General features: G+C 39.0%; 1 protein-coding gene across 2 annotated transcripts; it reads right to left on the reverse strand.

Annotated features, from left to right (window-relative positions):
* Nucleotides 1–69: 69 nt before the first annotated feature.
* On the reverse strand, nucleotides 70–23,388 carry ECT2 (epithelial cell transforming 2). Of its 2 annotated transcripts, XM_031505612.2 has the most exons (24): nucleotides 23,231–23,370; nucleotides 22,180–22,259; nucleotides 21,986–22,078; nucleotides 20,899–21,081; nucleotides 20,277–20,366; nucleotides 19,244–19,351; nucleotides 18,073–18,146; nucleotides 17,819–17,949; nucleotides 17,567–17,682; nucleotides 17,342–17,404; nucleotides 16,735–16,957; nucleotides 15,097–15,233; nucleotides 14,304–14,423; nucleotides 13,244–13,312; nucleotides 12,202–12,312; nucleotides 11,166–11,262; nucleotides 10,376–10,457; nucleotides 9,375–9,453; nucleotides 9,069–9,188; nucleotides 7,671–7,809; nucleotides 6,579–6,733; nucleotides 4,584–4,691; nucleotides 3,835–3,978; nucleotides 70–667 (listed from the first exon to the last, which is right to left on the reverse strand). In XM_031505612.2, the coding sequence occupies exons 1-24, from the start codon at nucleotides 23,358–23,360 to the stop codon at nucleotides 578–580; spliced, it is 2,742 nt and encodes a 913-aa protein (XP_031361472.1). In that variant the 5' UTR covers nucleotides 23,361–23,370; the 3' UTR covers nucleotides 70–577. The 2 variants fall into 2 exon arrangements, with proteins under 2 accessions (XP_031361472.1, XP_021403865.1); XM_021548190.3 differs by lacking the exon at nucleotides 21,986–22,078 and having other exon boundaries at nucleotides 23,231–23,388.
* Nucleotides 23,389–27,903: the final 4,515 nt, after the last annotated feature.

Below are 27,903 nucleotides of genomic sequence, written 5' to 3' on the forward strand. Positions count from 1 at the left end.
GTTTACAGTGAGGCTGCAGGAGATCATAATCACAGAACTCAATTCTATTTAATTATAAACAACTACATTTATAAAATATCTGGAATAAGCAGCTGTACAACAGGTCAACTGTCATACTTGAAAGGTCAGGTATTTCATAATGTATCTCCATTTAAGAAATCCACAATTCAAACATTAGAGTGCTCTGCCAGTAGATGAAGTTAGGCAAGCATAAGAGTCATCCAAACTAGCAGTAAATTATGTCATCATCATCTTCATTTCAAGATCTGACAAACCAGTTTATTGCCTGGAGGGGACAATTTCCATAGAAGAAAACATTTCAGTTATGCTGGTAAGGAAATAAATCTGTACAAGGGAATACTGTGTTTCAATGAAGGTCAAGTTACTTATTCCACTGATTGGCTGGTCTGCTTCAACACAAGTAAACCCCCCCTTGTGATTAACTTAGTGTCATCTAACATTTTGCTAATCATTGCTAAGTGCTAATGACTAAGGTACCATTAATGTCAGTCACAGGTCACTGCCCAGCCACCTGCCTGTCAGTCACTGCCACAGAGCAGAGTCTTCCCCACCTGCCTCATATCAAGTGGGTTGTTGATCGGCTTAACGTGTGACTCCTCCTTTCAAAGATCGAGGGAAGGCTGACCAAGGAAGGAGAAGGAACACCCTGTTGGACAAAAAAAAAATGTTATTGATCATTTATGAGGCAATCTCAATAGTGTAGCAGTCATTTCTCAACCTTCACATATCATACAAGGAATGTGTGAGTGAAGAAGACCTCAAAGATTGGCAGCTTTGGAAAGTAATGATTCAGCATTTCAAGAGTTTGAACAGGAAATTTAACACATTTTAGAAACTGCAGAAGATAGATTTTTTTTTTTCCTCATTACCAGCCTTGAGAGATTTGGAATGGAAGAACATGTTTTTGAACAGTAGCTGTTAACAAGTATTAGTATACATCTTGCATCACTTTTTGCCATAACAATCTCCCTCCAAAATGAAGGCAAGATACACTATGATAATCTCTTAGAGAAACAGAGCTCCCCCTCCAATCCTACAACTTTCTGTATTATCATCAGCTCTGAGCCCCAAATGAGATGCTGAACACATGTCTCCTTGGCTGCAGGAGGCAACAGACATCCCAATGATTTGTCAGAGCTTGCTTTAGCTGTGCCTGGATGGGCACACACTAGGCAAGAAGCTGACTTTTCTGATGCTTGGAGAATAAGCTGCTTCTGAGACTTAATTACTGTGAAACCAACACATCAATATGTAGCACTAAAAGTAAACCTCTTTGGATTAGCTGAGATTTTATATTCTTTTCACATTAGACCTCAAGATACTTGCACAAGCAATCCTCTGTTGCTCTTAAACAGCCAGCCAAGCTTCTCAGCACATCAACAGGTCACGGTAGTTGGGTAGCTTGTGCACCTGCATGCTTCAAGAATCTTTTAAATAGGGATATTTTGGGCAAATAAGGGAATACACACTTCACTATGAACAAGCCTTATGCCTGTTTATGGCATGTCCTCCACTTGCAGTCATTGGCAACATCTGAAAATCTAACCCTAAACTCCTCTTTATATATAGATCAGCTCTTATAAGACTAGAGTATTTTATACCAGATAGAGAATAAAAAACTAAAACCACAGGTAAAATGAGCTGCTCAAGACTTCCTTGCAACCAAGTTATTAAAGTTCTCAGAACTCTGGCCAGTGAGTTACATGGTCATTTGGACATGAAACAGTGAGGAATTCAACTACACATCAACTAATAAAAAACAACTCCAAAAAATTACATTTAAAAGTTTGTGAAAAGATAAGTTTGCACCCAGAACCACAAGTGATTGCTGACTCCAACCCTGTGCATTAGAGGACGTTAAAGAAGAACCCAGCACCATTTGAAGCCCTTTGTGCATTAGAGTTGTACCATGCTCTCTTAGCTTACAAAACTCAGGATTTCTTGCTCACTTCAGTCAGGATCTGATGCACAGAATTTCCCAGCACCATGCTGGTTATCACCTCCAGCATCAGCACAAGTGGCAGTAATAGCAGGGAAAGCACATGGTCTGTCCAAGGCATGACCATTTAAGCTCTCCACGTTGGAAGAGGCTTTGGCTTCTACAGCATTTGAAAGATGAGTATTTGGAGAGCCAGGACACAGCACAGGTCGAGGCTTGGAACTTTGAGAGCTCCGATCAACAGAACTGGAGCGATGGACATTAACAGCACATTTGGCAGATCCACTTAGGCTGCACGTGGAAGAGGAACGAGCAATCTACAATTAGGAAGGGTTTAAGAGTTAGTTCAAATAAGAAAAAAAACCCAAGCATCCAAGCTTTATTGATATTTTTATGCTATGTTTTTTTGCTGCACCAAGAAAAATCCTACATAAGCATAGGCCAAGATTTAATTTAAAGAAAACAATATGTCTGAATAACAACTTTGACTCTTAATGGAGTCAGGTTTCCTGCAGTTTTAGTTTCCTATCAACAACTGCATTGGTATTCCAACTTGAGGGGCTGGAATCCAAACCTCTTTTCCCCTCAGCCTTATAACTGAACCAAAAAGGCTTTATTCAAGTTCAGTGGTGTGTGGCATTGGTTAAAAAAAACACAACACATGATCTGCTGCCAAACTGCAGCTTATTACCACAAGTGCAAGAGGTCTGGGAAGAATGTGAAACATGGTTTTGTAAGTTTAAGATTTTGTGGAAAACAAGTATTTTTGTCTGAGGTAGACATGCACAAAAAAAAATACATGACTTGCAAGTTAATGAGAAATGAGATACAGTGTTGTATCAAAATGAAGACAATTAGAATGCAAAAACAATTGCTGCCATAATCATAACGGAAGGAAAAAAAATCTCTCTACAGAAAACTAGGCTATAGGCCCATTGGTAGATTTTTAAAAATTTCCTCTAAAGCAAGGGAGTCTGCCATGATACTTCCTCCCTTACTGCTTCATATTTTCTCATGTGGGAGAGCAGGGCTATATCTTTATGTTGTACAATTTAATGGCCACTCAAACATACCGAATTACCTCAATACTGAAGTACTCACATATCAGTCAGTAACAGAAAGGTTTCTCTTTTCTTGGCCTTCTGTCCCACCTACTACAGACTAGGAAGTGGGTGTTTACTCATCAAATTTACTCAAACACTATAATAAAAAGCAAAGATGGTGAAAAGATTCCTCCAAACCTAGTCTGCTTTACTAGACTGTATTAGGAAATTGAGTTTGGCCTAATGGAGCAGGAGAAAGCCAGGCATAGCAGAAGAGTTGAAATATATAGAACAATATTTTATTTTACCCAGCTTTCTTAAACATTTAGGAGGACATAGCTCCCTTGGTGTTTAGAAACTTGCGGGCTGCAGCATCTATGTTTCTCTACCCTTCCTTCCCAGTTTGTTTCACAGGATGTCTGTCATCTCACTAATTTGACCGAAACATTCACCATGCTATTCGGGGTTGTACACCACATTTCTATTTAGTGTTCAAAATCAAAAGCATGAACAAATATAAGACTTGTACTGAATCTTTCTCACTCTCTCAGAAGATGAAACATATTCCATCCCAAGCAAAAGAGATTGGTGGGGTTTTTCAACTTAAATATGTAAGGCAACTCCCAGTTTGTAGTGCATCAAGATTTTTCTGCATTTTCAACAAGGAAGGCTTCTCATTAAACAGGTCTTGAAAATAATATCCTTATGACTGCAGTTAAAAGTATTTTTCCCCCACTGTGGATGTTGGAATTGCTAAAGTGAGAGCAGCAGCAGACATTAAAGGAGTGTGATGCTGAGAAGGTGCCTTCCCTGGCAGCACAGCTCACTCACCGCGAGGGAGGAGGTGCTGGTCAGGCGGCTGCCGATGAAACTTTCGTTAGAGCTGGGGCTCTGCCCTTCCGTGGCGCTGTGAGACATCAGAGCCCTGCGCAGCGCTCGCTTGGGGGTTTTGGAGAAAGAAAAGGCTCTTGTGACCTGTGGAGTTTGACAAGTGGTTAAACACTAACTAAAACCAGGCTGGAATAACTACTATTATACATGCTAGCATTCTGAAAATCTCTAGGATGTGTATCAAGTGTTGGTGGTTGGATCACAACCAGCCAAACACCCACACCTAAGGTGATCTGACTTTTAAAGGCTTCCCATCATCTTTGCTCTTTTCATTCTGTCCAAACATGAGGACAACACAGGAGGGAGAGAGGAGGGCAGAGATTCAGGGAAAAGTCAAAGCAAGATCTGGTCACCAAGGCTTCCCCACATCTCTCAGTCCTGCAGAGTCAGCCCCCCCTTCTTTAAGTTGCTTCTCAATTTTCCATTGTATTTAAAAGACTCAAAGTATTAAACAGCATAAGTTTCATAACAGACTCAAAAATGACTACATAATACTTATGACTGTAATACCTAAGACTATATATACAAATATTCCAAAACCTTGAACACCCCTTATCTTCTTTCTTTAAGGAGATTAAATTTAAGAGTTTTAGTTCTGATTAAGTTTTTCCTGTCACTTCTGTAAATACTACAAACCATTTGAAAGAGGAATCCCAGCACAATTCTCTGAATAAAAAACACTATCTTACCTTTTTTGATGTTTTCTTTATTGCCCTGGATGCTCTGCTTAAAGTACTGTCCATATCTTTAGTATTTACTTCAACTGAATCAGGATCAGCAATATAAATGAGATTTTCCTGTAGACAAGAATAGTCTTAATAATGGTCAAATATCAGCACTTGTCAAAATATTGTTTAGTAGTCCATTAGGTCAGATTTAGAGGGTTAATTGCCATACTCCGTATTTAACTCTTTATACAGTCCAGCAGCTATTTGTTTTCAAGCCATTTTTTTAGATGAACAGCTGGGGCAATCAGTTTGAAACCACTTCATCAGTAGTTTCACATTCAGTTTGTCTGATTCAGTTTCAAGTTCAGGGCTGACCAAATTAAAGGCAGTAGTTCTGAGGCATCCCCAGGGAGTTTCCAAGAAAAATATTCCTTCATTCCACTGACACATCTAGCACATTTCTGAAGTGAAATGTTTGACAGCTGGAGCTCTCAAGATTAAGGCTAAAGACTTTCAGCTTAAGTGCAATACATCTTGCAGAATGGCCACGAGTTTTGAGGTTTTTTCATTGCTCATTCTTAAACTCCAGCATGTGCAAAGCAATCTCTGGCTACCTACTTACAGAACCTGGGGGACAGAGGAAGCATACATGGGAGTGGGAATTTGCTGGGATGGTTTTTTCTGCTGTTTGTTGTCTGCATTTTGAGAAAACACATTTTACATTAAAAAAATATCTCAGTCAGCAGCTTTATGGCCGTTCCTACGGCCTAAGGAAGAGTAGCCAAAGCCTTTGCTGCCACCAGGTGGCAAAGTCAATGTTATCTCCACTCACATGATGCTCTAGAAAGTCTAAAATCAGGCAAAAGTGCTTAAATTGAAGCTCAATTTGACATTTAAATAAGCAAGCAAGAAGTATTATATAGTTGGTACAGAAATTATAACTAATGGGATTCAGCAAAGTAGGTTACAATTTGTCAGTATATAATTGAGTGTCTTGGGGCAAGAGAGAATGACACATTTATTACACAAAGGTTTAATTCCTATTAAAAGTCCAAGCTTTACATTGCACAAAATACTGAAGATAGGCAATACACTGACTAAAGAAAATTAACACTTCCACATCAGCACTTTTCATACTCGGTACCTAAAAGGGAAGGTCAAGCCCAAGTCTCTTATTCCTAAGTCCCTAGACCACAAGACACAAAACTAAGATGCTGTTTTCATTACTTAATGACCTCTCCTGTAACAAGCATGCCTTTAAAAAAATCACAACTAAATATTGTTCTGTCAGAATACAGTGCAGAACATAAAGCATTTCTAGTTTACACCAAGTGGCTTTAGCTATAATGTACTGCAAGTATTTTCAGCAAATTGAGATGAGTGATATGCATAGACTTTTGCATAATTAAAACATCAGCTGAAAGCCTCTTGCTGTAATTGGAGAGGATCTACCCCTCAAATTAGTGGTTTTCTGACTATAGAAAGCCCACACGCTGAATTTCTAGAAATGTGACAAGGCCAGTGCCTCCTTTATTTCACCGTTTTTCTTACTTCCTTGTTTTAAGGTTGTAGATTTCTGTCTGTGGGAGGAAGATGCTTCATGTCTCTTGCATTATGGTGCAGATAAAGTGTAGAGCAAAGAACTCTAACACAGAGTTAATCCAACACAAATTATCAACAACACTGGGATTGTAAATTCAAAGATAGCTGTGAAAGAAGCAAGCTGAATACAGTTCTTGTTAGAATTAGAGTACAGAGTTGAATCATACCCTTTTCACCATCATAAATTAATTATAAATAATTTTTGATTTTTAAGCACTACTTAGCTTCTGCACAAACTAACTTCCGGGCTGTTTCCTTTTCTACCTTTTAACACTCACTTGCAGGCATGTTAGCACAAATGTTTTCTGCTCCACTTTACCTCAGGCATGTCCTGTATTAATTTCTTTAGCTTCAGGTGCTTAAAGCAAAAATAGGGAAATGTCTCAATCAGCAGCATGGTTCCAGAGTACTTACTGCATCTGCTTTACAGATAGTGTTGGCCACGTGCCGACAAAGCATCTTCAGCCAGTCCTCCTTGCAAGGGTCTTCAGTTGTCATCTGGAAACTGAGCAGCTTGTTGTTGAGTTCTGTAGGTGGCCTCACAACTAAGGCAAAAGCTTTCTGGCAATCTACATATTGTAAAAAAAAAAAAAAAAAAAAAAAGGCAAGAAGTTAAAAACAAGAATAATTATTTTTTCATTCAGTTCAGGGGGAAAACTTCAGAAAGCTCTGAAGTTTTGAGCTCCAGCTCTGTCTGCCAGGAGCTGGAGCTACAGACAACATGATTTGGTTAAATGATTTTATCTTTATTTACACACTAGCTCTTGTATCACTTGCAAGAGCAGAGTTCTGTCCACAGCCATCATCAAGAGGCTGCAATCAGCTGTTCAGGCAATAGCTGAACCACCAAATAATCTGCAGAGCAGTCAGCCTCACCTACCCTCTTGGCCTTTTCTCTTCTTAATTGGGTTTCTGTGTTCAGGTGCTTCAGAGTACATAAAGCAGAACAGTAAAACACCAAATCTTGCCAGGATAGAAATCTGGAAACTGGTGTGACTAGATTCTTTATAAGTCACTATCAAGGCTGGAGCAGTATGGCAAAGCAGATAGAAACTAAGTCATCTTTTAAGATGCACAGATCTTCCTGAGCATTATCATCACCAGTAAGAAGAAAATTTGGTTTCACACCAACAGCAGTTTTCTTTGGCCAGTCTAATGCTCTGGGCTGAAGTTTGAGGTTTGGTTTTTATTTTGTAAATCCAGAGCTGTCAAGTGTTTAACTCTGTTTATTTCACACTGCCAATTGGTTGGCTTATGCTAATGCCATCTAGTAGTTCTGCCAAATTCAGCATCCTGCAGCAATTCTCAAAAAGCCAGAAGGGCATCAGTACAAGGAATTCTCAAGCTCATACAAAGATTCAAACAGAAGCTTTTACTAAAACCATATGCCTAACATACCATACAATAAATACACCTTAGCGTTCCATCCCACAACAGCAGAGCTTCCTCTTTCACACTCTGAAACAGAGTTTAATTAGCTACCACAGCACTTCAAAACACACAGACCTTCTGTCTCCCTGATGTCCAAGACTTTCTTGATCTGGGAGAGAGGCATGAGAACAACATGCTTGAGAGATGCAGGAGGCCTTGTGTGGCCATGGGGACTCTTGAAAGCTCCAATAACTTTATGCCGTTTCCTCGCAATCTGCAGTTAAATTGAACAGAACGGGTCAGTTGGAAGATCTCTTGCCATTGTTTTCTTTCCTTTCTATACTTTTTTACCTTTTACTATGCAAGAAGGCACAGAAAATCTTGCTACTCTACCACATAAATCTTAAAGGAATTCACTTATCTTACTATTCACTGCCTACAGCCCAAGTGGGCCAGTAATATTTGTTACTTGGCATCAAAACACACAGCTGAAAAATACAATAGATTTTTTTAAAAATACCTAGAGAGAAAGTAATTTTGCATTACAGACCTCAATTCTTCCCTGCATAACAAACAAGTGTCCTTTGAAATCCACCACAAGGTAGTCTATATTTAAACAGAAAAGACAACATCTATATGCATGATGCAACTTAAGGTGTGCTGTGTTATGTCCTAGAAATATCACTTGCTGTTGCTTATGCATACAGCCATTGAGTAGGTTTTGCATAAAAACATGTAAGGTACTTGAGTGTTAAAGTAATGCATCTTGTTGTTTGTCTCTTGTCCAAGAGACAAGCCAAGAAGCTTTATTAAAAGTGGTTTTATTTTCCGTTTCTTCCGTTACAAGAATTGATGAAACTGAGTCAACAGGGGGAGTTCATCACTAGTCACAAGAACAGGCTTTTGTCTCTAAGTGCTTCTTAGGACAGCACTAATTTGGAATTGTTTTAGAGTTAGTCTTCTATGAAGACAATGTTCTTCGCTGCTGCAGACAGCAACAGGTACTTTATGAAAGTGTCCTTCATAAATTCAGTTTTTCCACATTAGTCTCCAAAACCCACTAAGATTATTCTTCCCCTCTAGTTCTTCCTAACAAATTTTTAGTTTAAGGCATTTATTACAACTTTTGGGTTTTTTTAAGAACTGACAGGTCTACCAAGGCCCACTATATACAACTATATACAACTAAACTTTAAAAGGACAAACAACTTGATGAGCCAAAGACTCCAGCACTTTTTCATCTATTGGTGCTACTCCAAGTGCTATTCAGATAAACATTTTTCTAACATATTAAGCTGCTTTTATGTTTTTACTCTGGCTGCAAGACATTAAAGGCTACATTAACACCTCTCAGCCATGAGAGGATTATACAATAGTTAATGGAAAAGAAACATCAGCATGTGTTGACCTACCAGCAATCTGTGACTTAGAATTCAGCCTCAAAAGGTTTTAAATTTTACTTATTTATATTCATGTGTAGTGTCAAGCCTTTTACAATTCAGTTCATGAGATGCACTGGTACAGTCACCTTACCTCTAGGCAATCATTGAACAGAAAGAGCGTGACCTGCTCTCCCCTGTCACAGAGGTCATCCCCAAGTGCTACAGTTTCCAGACGTTGCACCAAGCTGCGGTGGGAGGACAGGAGATTGGCCTAAATGACAAGAGCAAAAAGCTCATTAAGCATTTAGTTCAAGGGCTGGATTACTGCTTACTTACAGCTTAACACTGGCAATCTGTTTAAACCAGCACCGTTACATTATAACCTCACACATTTTTGCAAAGGGAACAAAGTACTGCAGTCATTTAACAGATCTGCAGCTTTGGAGAAATTACTTACTGGGCATCCATCCACTTCATAGACAACATCAAAGAACTGCCTTTGTGCCTCTGTTTTTCTTTTGTCTTCATTAATGTGTCTAAGGAAAGCATATTATATTATATACCAAGCAACAGTAAAGGTATGCACTGTATTTAAGACATACAAAATAATACAGTTAAACATTCAAGAAGCTAATTTACAGATCAGCATTTGCCACATTTGCCTGAAGAAATAACCAAATACCACATGAAATCACATAGGAAACTTCAGCTCTAGAACACTATTCTTGTCACGTTACTAGCACTTGACACACCAATCAGTTAAAACAGAATTCCCCTCCTCCCCTGCCCTACAAAATTTTCAACCAGAGACATCTCAGTTCTTTTTACAGCCTGCATTTTGTCTCCCCCAGATCAGGACTGCAGCTCAACAAGCAGGAGATCCAAGAATAATTACAAAAAAAAGTTGTTGTTAAAACTGGACAAACATTTGTCCAATTAATGCAGGAGTTCTTGTTGCTGGAGACATACGCTACACTTCAAAAGAGGTGAGCCTTACAATCTAAACAACTTCAGCTTTCAGCTAATTAACTCATGGCACAGTGCCAAGAAGAGCTAATACAGGACCAGAAGAAAAACTGATCTCCCACAAAAAGTCTGTCCTTTCAGTAGATATAATGCACAGAAGTAAGATTTAAAGACAAAACCCCAGTTCTTCCATTCCAGAGGGAAAAGATAGAAATAAGAATTGAAACAGAACAGAGGACTGGTGACAGCCCTGCTGAAGCAGGGAGTCAGCAGAGGTTCAGGTACAAGTGCTGGGGAATGTCACAGACTCCTTCAGAGCTCTGACACAGAACTCCAAAGTGACAACAGCAGCCAAAAGGAGGCTGAGGAACACCTACAGTTATGTTTTCTTACTGTTCCTTGTGGCAGCATAACACTGACAATTTAGGAGGAACAGAGGGATCTAACTGCAGTATATTTAACAGTATGTTTCATAGAATCAACATGACTTACGTCATCACCTCCTTTAATGATTCAATGGCTCTCTCTAGAGTTATTTTATCTGGGTTCTCTTCTGCTGTATGTTTCTTAATATCTAAAATTTAAAAAAAAATAAAGAAATAAAAACTATATATATATTACAAGTGCCTGAAAAGAAACCTGAAAAACTCAAATTTAAACTGAGTTAAGATAAACTGTCTGAAAACATTAGATCTACCCTGGAGTCCAAGTAGCACTGATTAAGTGGGGAACTAGGCTGAACAGAAGCTGTCCAGACATCTCATTAAGGAAAAAACCACATACAATACAGAAACCAAACCCTTAAAGTATTAAAAAAATTAAATTGAAGTGCAGAGACAAGCACAGAAGTATTTTTGCACCTGAAGCAAAGGGTGATGTGGATTTTTTATTATCTTTATTAACAAAAGCATTATTATAGCAAGTGGTTGATACCAGGTGGAACACATGAAATTGTGAGCCTTGTCAATATGAATTGCTCTCTAGTTTATGTTAGTTTCATTTGAATCTCAATTATATTCTTGTTTGAAGAGACAGAATTGTCAGTGCAAACTGTTCCTCTATCTGTATTCTGCATACAAATGTATGAACAAGTGGAATTTAGACAAAATTTATGCTTTCTTCAGTAGTGGCTCTCACTGACTGCCAGGAATCATGGTTAACTCACATAATCAGGTTTGTTTTAGATGAGAAAAACTGTTTCTAATGATGACAAAAGGTAGACATCATCTTGTGGTTTTAACACCTTCATAGACCAACTAATAAAATTACATCACTAGGTTACCATTTAGTAGTAGGGCAACACTGGGCAGCCTTTGAACAGGACGGATAAGGAGCTCAGCAAGGCTTTGGCGACCACATTCAGGTTTAGCTTGATTTATCTGGGGAAAAGAAAATAATGCTTACTATTTTTTTTTTTTTTTACACACATACACGAGAAAAACACAAGATCATAGAAAAATTTTCTTCCTTGAAATTAGTATTGCTATACAAGTGTAAGAATTGTTTACCACAGTCATTAACAGAGCATGCTAAAAACCTCATTATATTCAAAAGTACACAGTGATTTATATTCTCAGAATGTCTAGTTTTAAAGGGTCCATATCAACCCTTCAGCTCTTGTTCCAGCTACTAATGTGGAGTGGGACTGGGGACAGCCTGTTCTCTTATTTGTTCCCCATCTTTTAGATACCAACACTTAGATGTAATTCCTAATCCCTCAGCAAACACAAGCTGAAACTGCCAGTGTTTGACAGTTGACTATTTAGATATAGGAGCTAAAGCTACACTGCACTATTAACAGTATACACACATCTGAAGAGATTAAGAGTCTTAAGACTCATCTTCAGATAACTTTCTTTGAAGATCATCTTCCTGTTAGATCTCCACTGTTAGGCTCCTATTCATTAGTCACGAGAATGCTGAGAAATTCTGCCTCCCTGGAGCTTCACAGCTGCCCAAGGAAAGTTAAAAGCTGTTTCAGAAATACAAGGCTCACAGGGAGGGGACTAGTCAAAGCAGCAGCTCTAGCTATCTTTACAGAAAAGAGAAGACATGTATTTGGGTGGAACTTTTTTCCAGCAACAAATGCATATAATCAAACCACCTTGAAAGCTGCTTAACAGAGGAGAAACTCATACTTTTTCTGAAAAAGGATCTTGAAGGATTGAAGTTCAAATCCTTCCTATTTTTCTCTCACCAAGACATGTTCACATTCCTTCAAGCTTTCAAAATTTCACATTCTTCCTTCTAGTGCATTCAGGAGAACATGGTAACAGTCCCCATGTTCTATTCATAGACTTATTTCTGCAGATATTTACCTTTAGGAAGGCATGAAACCTTGGTTTCTGCTTTTCACATCTTGTAATCGTCTCCTTGCTCATTTCAAAGAAATTCACAAACGGAGGGTATGTTTTCAACAAGTCTTTTGACTGAAAGAAACAACTGTTAGGGCTCTGCTTTACATATTATGTATCCTTGTACATATGTTCATATGCCCTGAGCCATACAAAGCTGCTCAAAGGCACATTGCAATAAAGAATGATAAAAAATGTGTTGTAAACCCATACGTGTTCTCAGAACAAGTTAAGACATTTTTGCATGCGAGATGCCCCAGCTTGATGCTGCTGATTAAATGCAGGCTGTTCCCACCAGCATCAAGCACACGTGACAATCTTAGAAGCTGCTGAGCAGCTCAAGTGGGAGGCAGGTTTTCACCTAGCAAGAGGCTTTTGGTGAGAATTTTGGAAATTTCAGACAGGTATTTTCACCAATTACTGTAGTCACCTTTTAAATCACCAGAAGCAATACCTTAGACCAAAAGATTTTTGAATGGCAAGCACTATTTGTCTCAAAATTATCAGATCAGCAAAATCACAAGACACCTAACAGCCTATTTCTGTTAGAACACTCTGTAGTCCCAGACTTAGCCTTCCTGTTCTACACAGGACTCCTTATTCACTTACATGTTTCATGTCTTGAAGGAAGAACATAAGTTTGTGAAAAGTTGTTTTCTTAGTTCTTTACTATTGATCAGAGGCAGCAGATGGCTAAGGGCCTGGGAAGTGGCTTTTAATGTCTGAGTAAAAAACATGTCTGATAATAAAAAGCATTGCAAATTACAGTTCTCAAACTGTAGCTATTTGTAGTTTTAATCCTTCATACCTGTGAACAGACATACACACTAAAACTTGACATGGATTGTATCACCTAACTCAACTAAAAAGTCTAAATTTTAAAAAAAATATACAGGCTGGAGCTCTTTCTCAGCAGTGCTTTGCTTGTGTTTGCTAGCTCCTAAAAGTGGATTGTTTGTAAGGCAAGATAATAGTTGTAAGCAGAAAGAAAGAAACAGGAACTTACATATTTGAGAATGATATCACCAATACTTTTGCTTTCAGTCCAATTTATCATAAGATCTTCCAGGTCTTCCTAGAATACATGCAGGGATTGGGGGAGAAAACAAGCTGAGTATAAAGTGCATAATAAAGCCATTAAATGGGATCACTATTTTGCCAAACACACATCATTAGGTGTGTTTTCATGCTGACAAAACAGGCACTCCTAAAAGCTGTACAATTTCACATTCAGCCTCTCCAGTCTACTGAGGGCAGAAAACAAGAGCTCTTTGGCTTACTGAATATGTATATATAGCTGGAAATCAATGCAAGTACAGCCTGGCAGCATGTCAGGACTAGCCAACTGTGCAGCAAGGTGACTCTGCTGCATCCAACACAATACACAACACATCCCAAAGGAATACTGAGAAAGGATACCCAGAAGACAGTTGAACCAATTCTAATTAAGACTGCACAACTTACCTAGGACTTAAGTCTATAAGACAGGATTGAAATAGAACTAGGATAGATTCCACTTGCTTGCTACACCAGGGTGTCAAGGAAAGTGAGACCAAGCCTGTTAAGCCTATATGAGCTTGATAAGGATCAAGCACAATCACCATCAGATAATAAGAGGGACAGGAGGGCACAGCTGAAGGTTCAGGATTGACCTTAAGTGAAAAGATTTATCACTAATATTGGTTTGTTGCTGCCACTCCTCATATCTTCATAACATCAAAGATGAAGGAAAACACAACTACATCAAAGCAACTCTCTGCTGCAGGTGACTCCAATTGACACAGCTCTATTTTCATCTCTGTCTCAGTGGGCACACATCAGTAACTGGTGTAACTAGACTGCACCTCACTGGTTGGAAAAAAACAAGACCTGTACAAATAAATCAAGTTACAGGTACTCTGCAAGTCTCTCTATTTTGAAAGCCTATCATGAAATGCTGCCAGGAATAGGCAGATGCCACTATTTGAAAGAGTATATACCTATCCAGCAGATGCAATTGAAAACATGCAGAAAAGATTCCAAGTCTCTATGAAAGCTTCCCCTGCAGGGGAGAAAGTGCAGCTTGCCTTGATTTTAGTGTGCACATCAAGAATATCTGGAATGCTGCCAAATATGGTCTTGATCTCTTCCGGTGCAAGGATTGGTCCCCCCAGCTGTCCTTCCTTCTCCAATGGAACTTGAAACAACTGACAAATTAAGAGGAAAAAAATATGTGCCCTCCCAAATGCCAACATTGTATCAGAAATAGTTATAAAAGCAACAGTGTTTTCCTTCTAGATCATAACTTCCTGCAGTCACAATCTTGAGATGTCTCCATTCAGCAAGGGTGGGTTATGAAGAGTGGTTTGAAGATACAAACACTTGGTTTGATACATCTCTACAGCATAACCCCCTCTTATTTCTTTCTACTAGCACACATCTTGGTTCATTCTTTAAGTAGATAATCAACTGCAATAGAAGTAAACTTTCAAGAAATTAAGCTCTTCCTTGTAAGTTGTTTGCTATTCTGCTCTTCTTGGAATAATTTCAAAAAAAAGATTTTTTCACTTGCCATCTTTCTAGTCACTAATATCTAAAATATTAGTCAAGAAGATCCTATTTTCCTGACACTTCCAATTTCCATATATATTGCAACACCACCACAGATCCCAGATTAGAAATTGTATTTTCCAAACTGAAACTGAGTATTTTTATATGTCAGTAAAATTACACAAGACTGCTTATATTGTCATCTTCCTATGAAGCTTTGATGCACCCAAGCCCTCAAAAGCTTGCAAATCACAGACTGAAAATATTAATTAAGGTAAACATTGGATATCTCATTACAATTGACCTGGACTGGCTTTAAAACAACCTTACCTGAATAATTGTTGTCAGAATATCAACATAGTTACTTTCTGTCTGATACAATTCCTTTGCAACCTGCCATCTTGCAGACTGCTTGAGGGGAAGAGGAGTCGAGTTTTTGGAAGGTCTTGCACAGGATTTTGGTGTTTCTGATGAAGAGATATTACCAAAAGAAAATAAGAGCTTTATTACAATGGAGTCTCTAAAAAAAGCTCACCCTCAAAGACGAGAGAAAAAACTTCAGAATTTTTAAGTGAAGGCAAGTTTGAGGTTTTTTTAAAGGCTATATTCTATTCTATCAGGGCTCTTTCAAGAAAATGGCTCTCTATTATAGGCTACTTATAGAACAACAGTAATATACCATTCCTCAAATTTAGACTGAAAATAAGCCATTTATGGGCAGGTCAATGACTTGACCCTATTATTAGTTCCTTATTTAGCAGGAAGCAAGGATTAGGTGCTGAACATTACTTATTTATACACTAGTACAAAAGTGCTTTTCTACTTACACTTTGCCATGTAAACAATTAGCTCTCAGCTGCCTAGCATCCTTGCATTAAGTCTATAGCTCAAAACCATTTACTAAAATCAGCCCTTGCACACAACACTTATATTTCATCCCACAGGGGGAAGGGAAAAGGCTCAAGAAAGTAATTTTTCTTAAAGCTAAAGCCAAGGTGGATCTGGAACAGTTCAAAAATTTTAAATATTTGCTCATGTATTGGATCTCAGAGACCTATACTGTATTTTTTTATATGAAAGCTCATAACTGCCATAGTTAACAATTAAATAAGTACCTTACCTGTTGTTTCAAATTAGCAAGTTTTGAGACTGCTGCTGTTGGATTAGAAGAAAATTTGCTACCAAGGGTAATAAGAGCACTAGCACCACCTAAGAAGGCTGATCTTTCCTGAATTCCTTCTGTATTATCACTTACAGGTTGTGCCTCATTGGGAGCTCTTATGTGATTTGAGTTTGCCTTTTTAAGGCAGTAGCAGCTGCTCTTTATGATGGAACCAGACCTTTTAAACAACACTTGGGGTATCAGCTTTTAACTAACCCAAAATTTTGTAGTTCCTCTCTTCACAAGAGCCATGTGCAGAAATATTAAAACTCTGTCCATTGACTCAAAACCAATTGATGATTTATATTCTTGTGAAGTTTTAGACATAACAGTTTGCTGTTACAAACAGTGTTGCTTCAACAAAGCATTTCAAAGAGCCAGGAGTGGGCCCTGCAGAAATTTTCCCTTTAACTCCTCTAGAAAAGAATCTTTATCCTCTTTCTTCCAAGTATCCTATGGAGAGTATTTTATATGATTTACTGTTGACTATGCTGCTAATTTGCCACAGACTTCCAGCAGAGTATTTGAAGCATTTTGGAGTAACACTCAACTGTACTCCCTATTTATCATCTCTGTATCTATTCCTTCAGATATGAACACACTTCCTGTGATCACGAGAGGCAGCTTGGCTTGTGTCTGAACTATTCACTCCAACTTTTTCCTCCCCTCTTTGAAAAGGGAAAAGCCTGGAATTACATTGCAAATCTGTAGCAGAACCTGCAAGATTTCCCTACCACAACCATTTCCACTTGCATGCAAGAGCTGCTAAACACCAAGTACGGCTGAATGGAAGGTTTTAGCTCTACCTCCATTGGCAGTGCTCGACTCTGGAGTGTTGGAAATATCCAGCAAGGAGCCAATAGAGAGGGAATGTTCAGCTGAGGGGCGTTTCCGAGGAGGGAACGGGGACATGTCTGTTTCCCTGGTCAGCTGAGCCAGAGTCTCTTTCAAGCGGCGCCGTTTGCGGTTGCTGTTGGGAGTGCTCAGGGAAAGCAGCGACACCGACTTCTTGAAGTCAGGACTCTCTGACTGCAGGGAAAGAAAACTTCATTCAGGGTTTATCCAAAGTGTCCAGTTCAACTCAGTGCAGAGATTAGTTAATCACAGAGTTAATTAGTTAATCACATCAACACACAACACGGAAACTTCTTAGGGAAACCAAGGCAAAACAGGTGAAGCTTTTTACCCCCTCTTTTTAAAATAGGAACCACGGTAGTGTTTTGACTAAAAGTAAAACAGAAGCAGAAAAAAAGTTTCTATTCCAAATTAGTATTCTAAGCATAAAATTCATAATGGATGATCTGGAACTTAAATGTTGCTTTAAAACATCTGATCTCTGGCCCCACACACACTATGTTGCATGCTAATTTTATCACCAAAATATGCTGTACATTGTGTGAGTGTTCAACATACCTTCTCAAATAAATACATGGACTCTCCAGCTCTGGCATCCATTTGAATGCTTCCCCAAAACCACTAAAGGAAAAAAGAAAACACATTTTATAAACACATTAAATAGATTCACCCAAAATTAAAAATATTCAAAATAATCGATAATAGTTACACAGTTGGCATGGAAGATTCAGAAAACACACAGTTCTACATAGCAGCATTCTCTAAAGAATTTTCAGCACTAACCTCTTGCTTTACAACATAAAGTTTTTTCAAAGGTTCAAATGGAAGATCTTTTACTGTACTTTCTTCAACCACCAAGTGTGTACACCTTTCATCACCAACTGGTAAATAGTGTCCTCCTAGATAAAAAAATAAAAGGCAAATAAGCAGGAAAGAATATCCTTGTTAGAAATCAGTATCTCACTTAACAGTTCTGTGGCACCTGTCACTATAAACTCCACCCCATTCTTCCCACAGGTTTTCATAAACTATCACCTTGCATTTCTGTCATTTCTTCCATGTTAGCTTTCTCATCATCAGAGAATCCCAGGAAACTTAACATGCAATCCTGAAAGGGAGGAACCTTGAACTGGTTTCTGAAATCATCATCAGCTGCACAGAAATCACTGAAAGAAAGAAGATGCACAAAAAAGTCACTTAAGTGACTTATGTCAGTATTTAAGCAGAAGCTCACAACATTTCAGGTGAACAGCATGCAAGGTGAAAGCTGAAGGAAAATAAACACCTACATTTCATTCCTTTTCTCCCATGCCTCATAAATCCACTCAGCTTTCACGATAGGAATACCAAGACTTACAGCAATCTACAAAACAGGAAGAGTATAAGTTGTACTAAATATTTCTATTTAAATCTTTCCCACATCAAAAAAAAATTTGTAATCTTCCTTTTACTTTTCAAGACCGATACTGCAAAAAGTGAATATATTCCTTCAAAAGTCATATCCAACTGCAGCTTCCCAGAGTTAGAATGTATGAATTCAGTGACTAGGAGATCAGATCAATAGCTATTTTGACATTTCCTCAAAAGTGCACCATTTTGTTAGTCTGATATCCTTCATCAGTCACAAAAACACAAAATCACATCTCTGCTCCAGTGGAATATGGGATCTTTTTTCTGTTTTTGATACGTTGAATGAAGAAAAACACCCCTGCTTTTATCAAAGAGAAAGCAACTATTTGAAAAGTAACTGCCTTAACTGCTTGAGAGACTGTACAGTTTTCATACATTTTCCCCTTTGAGTTGGCAGAAAGGAGTGTTTGAACAGAAAGTAGGACTTCTCTTCAAACTGCAAGATTATAAAGACAAAAAAGGGGAAAAAAAGCAACACCCTACCAACAATTCAAACAAGGGAGAGTGAAGGGACTTAGACACTGCTATGTCATATTAAACAGTACAAAAAACTATAATCTGTTATTTACTTCTAGAACACAAATGTCCCAAATGATTCCCTTTTAGAATCCAAAAAGAAAAAGCATACTCAGGTCTATTTATGTATAAAGGAATATTTGAATCCTCACCCACAAGTTAAAAATATTTTTTTTAATCATATGTACCAATTAAGGACTAAAGTTTTTTACAAGCTACCTCAAAGTTGATTGTTTGGACAGACAAAAGCAGGCATTTGTTCATCACTGTCTTTACTACTGGTAGCATCAATACTTAACCCTTTGGAATCTTGTTATTTACTATACTTGTCTATTTCAAATGTATGTTATTTAGCTCTCCCACAGAGACAAAAACATGCCAAAGTTCAACACCAGACAGATTAATTGATCATTACAAGTTATTTATGTTAGTACAGGAAAAAACAGCAGCTTCTGAGCTGAAGTATAAAGAACAAAGAGTCTACAAAAGCCAAATTCCAAAGGTTTCTATGAAACACAACTCAAGCTTACATACTCTGAATTTGTCTCCATGTGTTGAGTTTGCCACCAGATGAGTAACTTTTGAGCTAAAGTCCCTTCGAATAATTCCACCCATATGATGAACCAAGGTCACAAGTTTAACCTGTAAAATGAAGATGAAAAGTTTTAAGTATCTTTTGAAGAGCAAGTTCAAAAAGTGGTTTACAAAGCAAGTTACAGAAGGTTATATTAAATGTCTAGAAATAGAAATACTCTGATCTGTTCTTAAAACAACTTGTTCACATCGACAGAAGATATGGCTTATACATCAAAAGAACTATTATGATTTATTTTTATTTCAACATTTAGTACAGCCTTGCTGTGTAGCCTGAAGACTATCCAAGCCATCAGTAGTCTCATGATCATCACACATAATGCCTTCACCTTTTCCCACATGTTAAATTTTATATTTTCCTTGCTGATTTAGACAATTCTAGATCAAACCTAACTAACCCAAATACCAGGCAAAAGCTTTTGGTTTGGATTTGGTTTTTTTCTGATGAAGATATGGAGCCATATTGTTGATTCCCAGGTGTCTAGGAGGAAAATTAGATGGCAAGTGCCTACTGAAATGGAAAAGCAAAGTCCTAGAGTATCAAACAAAGACTAAAGTCCTGATAGCACAATATCATGACAAGATAACATGCCTGCAAGTGCTATGAACAGAGCTACAAAGATTTACTTGCCCATTCTACCACCTGTACAAAAAAAGAGGACACTACTGGGTAAACATCTTATCTGAAACCTCAACTTACAAACCTTTAAGCCCTATTGAATTACAGCATTTTAATGTCACTAAACAAAAAATTGACCAAAAATGACACAGATAAAATGACTTGAACTAAGTTTTGCTCCCATTCTCAAATATCACTGCCTCTGGACTTGCAAAAAAAACAAAAGAACAAACAATTTATTCTCCCCATAAAAGCCTGAGCCATGGTTAAACCCTATGGGCGATGGAACAGAAGAGTATCTTGAAAATATATTTAACATGGTTTTACCAATCCTAAGAAGAATAAATTACTTACTAATTCATCTTTCTTTCTGAATCCTGTAAAGCACAGTACCAAGTTCAACATACTTGCACAGTACAGTGGACGGCAGGAGAAAGGTAAAGGCTGTAAACAAGAAGAAAGCTCATGCGTCAACAGCATACTGCACTCATTAAAGTTTTCACATTACCTTTAATATATTACTGTTATTTCTAATATTAAAAATCCATCAGACACTAGTCCAGGTCTGTGGTTATACCTTTGCTCCAGGCCTGCTGATAAAGTAATTAGAGCATCCCCAAGTTCTACAGATAGTACTCCATCCTTTTATTTCCTCCCCAATCCATCTGCTCCACCTTACAACTTTTGTAAATATAAAGTGATTACTGGAGATTCATTTGTATGCTGCCTTTCCTAACAGCACAATCCCAACTGGTGATCAACAACTCCCACAACTTCAGCAGCACTCAGAGCCCTACCACTGTCTGACTGCACCCTCTCACTATGTAAAATATTCTAACACAGCGTTAGTAACTTGCTTTTCTTAAAATTCTCTTGCTAGGAATGTTTATAACCGATTGGAAGAGCAAGAGAGATTTTACTGTGAACTCGCAGAACTCAGTGCAGCAGGGAGCTGACTGCAGCAGGAAGCACACACCTCTCCTTTCTGTGCACAGTGCAGCAGGACTGGCGGCCCGATGATTCTGCAATCCGCCTTGCAGAGGCTGCTGAAGACGGGAGCTTGGAAGTCGGACACGACGAAGATCGTCTCAAATTCCGGGGAATCAGAATCTCCAAGCTCTTCTATCGTGTCTGTCTTTATGTAGGGTGTTTTAATTTCCTTGAGGCACAGGGGTGAAAGGGAAAGCATTATTCAGACAACACACTTGCACCAGTGTAAAATTCAAATAAGGTTTATTTTGGACCATTAGAAAAATGTGATTCGTATTTCAGAAACAGAGTTAGGATTTGTAAAAGCTGAATGCAATGCACTCTTCTCTAGCATAAGAATAGCTATGAACTGCTGCATGTTTTACGACTGAATGTCAAAGTAATTTCTGCTTTTGAAGAATCAGAATTCCAGTTGTTTAAGCAGTTTATGTATCAGTTCACACTGACAATGTAGCACTGGAATGAGCTAGATAGAAAAAACACCCTAAGCTCAAAAGATAAATGAAATTTCAGACTGTCAGAACAGCTTAGGGTACTGTAGGATGCTACTAAAAAGCAGCATCCAGTTGGTAACAGCAAGTTCCATGCTGCACAGCACCTACAGAACAGAAATAGGTTTTGTTAATTGCTTTATATTTTTAAGGGGTTAAAAAAATTTGTCCATTCAATTTTCAAACACTAATTCCAAACTTTATCTCTTATGTCTTTCACATCAAGAAATGGAAAAGCATTTCTTGCACTTCAGTTTGAATGCAGCTTTCAGCTGAAAGAGATATCCATTGACAATTACAAAGCCAGTTCATAGCACAAACTTATGTGTGACTGAACACAAGCATGCAGCTGGATGTACCCATGGATATTGTGATGCCCCTGTTAGAAAACACCACTAGATAAGAGCTATAAGTATCACTCCATATTTTTAAAAAGTGCTAATTTTGATTAGCTGTGACACCATCAGAATCATTAGCATATATTATGACCATTATGCCAAATTAATCCAAATTAAAGCATTTCAGTCCCAGTGAAGTGTAACATGCTGCATGCAATTACATGTGCTGAATTGCATGACATACCATATGAATAATACTTTTTATTAGTTTTTCTTCTGATTTATCAGGGCTACTTTCCTTTATCTTTATAACAGGTACTTCCATTATCTTAATGGTCTGTGGAAGAGGAGAACTTTAGTCCAGAAGCAAATTGGTTACAACAAGTCTGAAAGCATAACATGTCCTTCCAGTGACTGTTTTATCTCAGGCCCACATACCTCCAAGGCTTTGAGAAGCTCCTCACGTTTCCCTGCTTCCTGAACCAAAACCACTCTTGTTTCTATTTGAGGCATTTCTTCTGCTTAGAGAGAAGCAAGGATAATATTTGTATTTTAGCAGAAAAATCTACGTCATGTCAAAATCAAGCAATAATGTATACAAGAATACAAGTAGCCTTTCAAGATTCCTTATCAGGAGCAATCCTGAAAATAACAGTTACTTCGAGAAGAGTGTCCTTCAATTAAGGCATACCAAATTGACTTAGAGCCCAAACTTTCAAGTATGAGGTGAAACAAGAATCTGCAATTCATGACCAGTCAAAGCAAGAACACAAATCAAGGGGTAGGGAAGAGGAAAGAAAACACGCAAATGAAAACTCAAAAAAATTACAGGCTAAATGCTTTTAGCAGAATTAGATACCGAGATCTGCTGGAAAATAGCCAGCTGGTATCTTGTCTAGTTTCTGTGTTCATTACTTTGTTGGTAACTGAGCAGTTACCAAGAACATCAGAACTGAAATTAGATGTTCTTTTTTAACAGGTATTAGTAAGGCTTCGAAATATTAGGAGGAAGAACAAGCATTGCCTCCACATCATTTACATCAACAGACCACCAGCAGATTTTTGGCTACTACCTTGGAAGAAAACATTGGTGATTGTTACTTAATTTCAAGATTTGTTCTTGAATTAATTTTGGGTTTAAGACTACTAATCTCTTCACCTCCCTACCTTATACGTATTAATCTATCCAAAACCGAGCAGCTGCCATTTCCAAACACTGGTATCAAAATGTCACCTGGAGTGATTTTTTCCACAGAAGAGGCATCAAATGGAACTGACAGCTTTCTGTATAATAGCCAGAAAATTCATTCAATTTGGGCTGTAACATCAAACTTTCTTAATGAAATTATCCCAGATCAACACCGTTTTCCCTACTCTATATACACTCTGGAGTTCAAAGTACTTTTGGTTTTTCAAAACTACTAAATACCAATGAAGTAATCAGTCATTGCAAAAAGCAAGCAGTCTTAAAATAACCTTCCCCCATTACCTTCAACATCCAGAACAGTTGCACGGAATACATTCTCTTTGGAAGTTTCTATAATTTTTGAATCAAGAACAGAAGAATCAGCCAAGAGGCTCCTCCCGGTTTCAGATACCAGAGTACTGCTGTCAGCCATGATTATGCTTTGTTTCTTTCTTCAACAGCTGGAAGGTGGAGGGGCCAAGCTCAGTTACAGGTGAAAAAGCTCATTCATAGAATTCTATTACCAAGGCTGTCAGAAGTGACTTCAGAAAACAAAATATTTAGGCTCTTACTGAATCCTACTCACACTGATAGAGCATCAAGAGGAACACAACTGATACAAAGGACTGACAACAAAGCTGTTACAGAAATGGTTCTGTAATTCATCAGCTCTGAGCACAGGCAAGCACAAACTCAAGTGCTCATTTAAAGAACCTTAACCACAAAGCACCAAACTAAAAGCACTTGTTTCTTTCAGTGACAAACTATTATAAGCTACAATTGAGACTAAAATTAGCATTGCTGATCTGAAACACTAGCAGAAGAATTTGGGTAAGCATAACATCTTGCTAAAAAGTGATTTTTCAGGTGAACTGGCTAGAAATACTGTGGTTAGAAATGAGCACCCAGATTTACTCTTAGAAAAATTATAAAAGCTTGAGATTCTTTGCAAAGTTGATATGCACATATATGTCTAGCTGCATGGTCTGGTTTACTGTCCTGCATTAACTGTGACAGAGTAGAAGCAGCCTTTCATTATTAGATAAAGAGGCCTCTCTCTCCTCTCAAACAGAACAGATCTGTGCTCTCCCTGCCCATCAGACCTGTCACCTACTGGAAAGGCAGAATCCTTAACCCTCTCATTTTCTGGGAGCTACCTACCCAAATCCTGCAGCACAAAGATTGCTCTCAGACACCTGCCCATTTTCGGTCACACACGAGGCAGGCAGGCTGCAGTTCCTGTGATTCAGCACACACCCAGATTTCATTGTTTGCACAGTGAGATCAGGAGTTACCTTGATCAGAGCAGCAGCTACAGCTGAGCTGCTGTCGATAATAACCCTTTGTAGCACTTGAACTGAAATCGTTCTTGTGACTGTGTGTGCCCTTTTAAACCAGCAGCTACTAAAATAACCCACTAGAGCATTGTCTGAAAGAGGGCTCTTGAGGCAGTAAAACCCCTAGAGAACAGCACATACTATTTTTTAAATTGTGTAATGACCATCCTATTACACAGCAAAGTCAGAAGACAAAAAAGCAATGGGCACTTTGGCATACCAGCAATACAGAAAAAACTTTATCTTCCAGACATCACATCTGGGACTCGTGGAAAGGATTCAAATCTTCATAATACACAAGTTCTTAATACAGTGATGAGCAATAACCAATTTACAAATCTATCATTCTAGACATATTCAGCTACCAGACATGCCACCTTAATTTCAATTTCAAGGTCACACACAACTGTACATCCTTGGAGCTGAGTTTCCTAGACCTAAGTCCCAATCACCCACCTCATTTTTCTCAGAGCAAGAGTAGAGAGTGACCTCAATCATAAAGAGTCTTTGGGGAATCACCTATCACCACCAGGAACAGTTCTACAGCTACCAGTTTTTTTGGCAGTAGTGGAGGGAGGTATAATCTTGGCAGATTCAAACCACATTGTTAATAATGATTACCACAAGGACAATTACAATGTAAATTCAGAAGAAAACAAGCCCTCCAGTTAGAGACACAACTAAACTTAAATCCTAGAAATTATTTCCTAGAAGTCTGAGACATCAGTACAGTTATTATTATACCAAGTAAAATGTCCATGAACTCACAAAGAACTTCATTTTGAAGAAGCCCAGACCTTGGTCTGGGTATTGATTTTCTTTATGGATTTTTCTAATTTATTTATTTCTGAGATTCCATCCTGGGTGTGTTTAAAAGCATTTCTTGTTTTAATAACAGCAATATTTTTTCATTAAACCCACAGACTGAAAGTGCCAGGATACAGAGGAGAACAAACAGCACACACAGACACGAACACAACAGTATTCCCTCATACAAACAGCAAAAGTCAGAACATCACTACAGGCTCCAGGCAAATCTAATACCCTCACAGCATCACACTCAGAAATTACCTCGCAATAATTTGTTGAAAGCCTGAAGGACACAAACCAAAATATGTTTGTTAAAGCAAGGACAGGACAGTAAACATCCCACGCTTCCCGAGGAACCACCCAGGAAGATTCCCGAGCCCTGTGCAGGGAGGTGGCCGGGGACGGGACGGGACAGGGCAGGACGAGGGACCGCCGCCGCCTCTCGAGCCAGCAGGTGCCGCCGGGCCCGGGGCTCCGCCCTGCCCACTGACACGGCGGCGGCCTGAGGAGCCCCGGGGCAGCGCCGGAGGCCCCACAGATGCCCGACACACCGACCCCGTTCCAGACAGCCCGCGCCCCCCGGCCCCGGAGCCCCCTCACCGCCGGTGCCGCCCGCCGCCATCAGCGGCCGCCGCCAATTCAAAAAGCGAGCCACCGCACTCACACCGCCGCCCATTGGCTGACGGCCCCACCGCCCCTCCGTAAGCCGCTCCCTCATTCGCCACAGCAGCAAGATGCCCCGCCTACCTGCCCTTCCTTTTCGCCAGCCCTGCGCCCCTGTCCCCTTCGATTGGTCGCTACAACTGCCACTCAGGCGGAGCGAGCCCCCATTGGCTGTGAGAGGTTTCTTGGGCACAGTGCTTGTTGCGGTACCAAGCGCAGGTTGCTGAGTGGCCGGGGTGGGGACGAGCTCTTCGCTGATTGGCTGCCGGGAGGGGCACGCTCTGCGCTGATTGGCTGGCGCAGGGTTCGAACGCTCGTAACGGTCGCGCTCGGAGACCCGGATGGAGCGGGCGGGGCGGGAGTGGCGCTGCCCTCAGTGCCCCTCACGGCCCCCTCACGGCCCGTAGTGCCCCCTCACGGCTCCTTCACTGCCCCTTCACAGCTCCCTCACGGCCCCGTGTCCAGCCGGCCTCCACGCCAACCCAGGGCACCAGGAGAAAGCCGCTGTGGTCACCGCAAAAACATTAATGCTGCTAAATAAGTAAAAAAAAAACCGGCTATCGGTGCGCCTCTCTTGCATTGAGTTTCAGAATAACCAGCTCGTAGGAAACAGGAGCTGCCGGGAAAATACGAGTGGTCAAGGTGAAAATCAACCAGCTGACTCCACGGCAGCAGCCCTGAAATAAATTGATTATGCCAAATGCTTAAGTCGTCCTTTTATTTTTAATTTTCCACGACAGCAGCCACGAAATAAATTAATTATACCAAGTGTTTAAGGCGTCCTTTTATTTTTAATTTTCCCCAATACTAAAGCTTACTGGTACAGAAAGGAATTCTTAGGAGCTCAGCATCCTGGAACCTGATGTAGCACAATGTTTCACTGCAAATGTAAACTCCCAGTGTAAAAACAATGAGAGATACATTTTTCTATTTCTATAATGTTCTATTATCTGTCAAACTGAACTCTTAGATGGTCCAATTTTTTTTTATACAACAAATTTTCTTCAGATCAGGCTTTTTCATGACTGATCCAGCAACTGTAAAAGCCCATTGACTTTTTATAATTTGAAAGAAAAAACAAAATAGGAAAAAGCATAGAAAATGGTAACGGGTGTTGTTTTTGTGTATATATTTGCTGATGAGGTTTACAGAAATTAGGACTATATTCCTGAGGAAAAGATTGCAGAATAACAGCCTGGAAAACAAGGAGGTCATTTCAATATTGACACTTGGGTCAAATTATTACACAATTACACAAGCCCTACAATTGCTTTATTTCACATTGACTAATTTCAATGATAACTTACAATCAAAATCCATCCCTGCCTGAGGTCCTTTTGTCACCTTCAAGTACCCACTTGGGCCATCATTTTGCAGTTCCACTCCGGGCCAGCTTTCACTGGATTTTCCACTGCACACTCTTAAAAAAGTCCTTTTCAGCCAGGTTTCCCCCACACCAGGGGTCAGGTTTCTCCTAGGTTTGCAACAAGTTCTGCAGTGCAGGAGTTAATATTACTTGTTTCTGGAAAAGATATTGGTGATTGCACATTAATTTTCACTTAATGTCAAGATCTCAAAAAAATAATAAAGTCTGTATAAAATGTGCTTGCAAAGACAGGAGAACCATATTTAATTGGACAAGGGATTAAGAGGTAATAAGAAGTAATGAGGCAATAAGATGCATCACTTCTCAGTTAAAAGTTTAAAAAATAATATAATCAATACCCAAATACATAAATAAATAAATAGAGGTGTGGTACATAAATAGAGGGTCCCTGTGCATTTGGGAGTGACTTGTATTAGCCTTTTTTCCAACATACTGAAAATCCAGAATTACAAACTGATAAAGCACTTTGGTTATTCTGGTGAACCTGGAGTCCCAGGAACAGAACATAGACAAATTTTAGGCATTAATCACTTAAAAAACATGGCTAAGTTGTTGGGTTTTTTAAGCAAGTGCATTTATCCTCACTAAAGAATAGTACAGGACTGATGACCAAATAATTACTATTTTTCATATGTCTGACATTTAAACATCAAAGTGCTTTTCTTATAAAAGGCTCGGAAATAGAAACACCCATTATTTTGTGTTCTGTGAAATGTAATAATATAACATGCAGCTGAAACCTGCCCTTCCTCCCAGTTAAGAAGGCATCAGTAACCCAG

This window comes from Lonchura striata, chromosome 10 (assembly GCF_046129695.1).
Source record: "Lonchura striata isolate bLonStr1 chromosome 10, bLonStr1.mat, whole genome shotgun sequence".
Classification (NCBI taxonomy): domain Eukaryota; kingdom Metazoa; phylum Chordata; class Aves; order Passeriformes; family Estrildidae; genus Lonchura; species Lonchura striata.

Excerpts from the sequence above, each read along its gene's own strand:
- ECT2 (XM_031505612.2), bottom strand. The coding sequence starts at position 23,360 with ATGGCTGACAGCAGTACTCTGGTATCTGAAACCGGGAGGAGCCTCTTG. Across the intron at positions 19,352-20,276 it reads TCAGAAAGAAAGATGAATTA|GTTAAACTTGTGACCTTGGT; the intron begins GTAAGTAATTTA and ends TTCATTTTACAG. Across the intron at positions 15,234-16,734 it reads GTCGAGCACTGCCAATGGAG|AAACACCAAAATCCTGTGCA; the intron begins GTAGAGCTAAAA and ends TCTCTTCATCAG.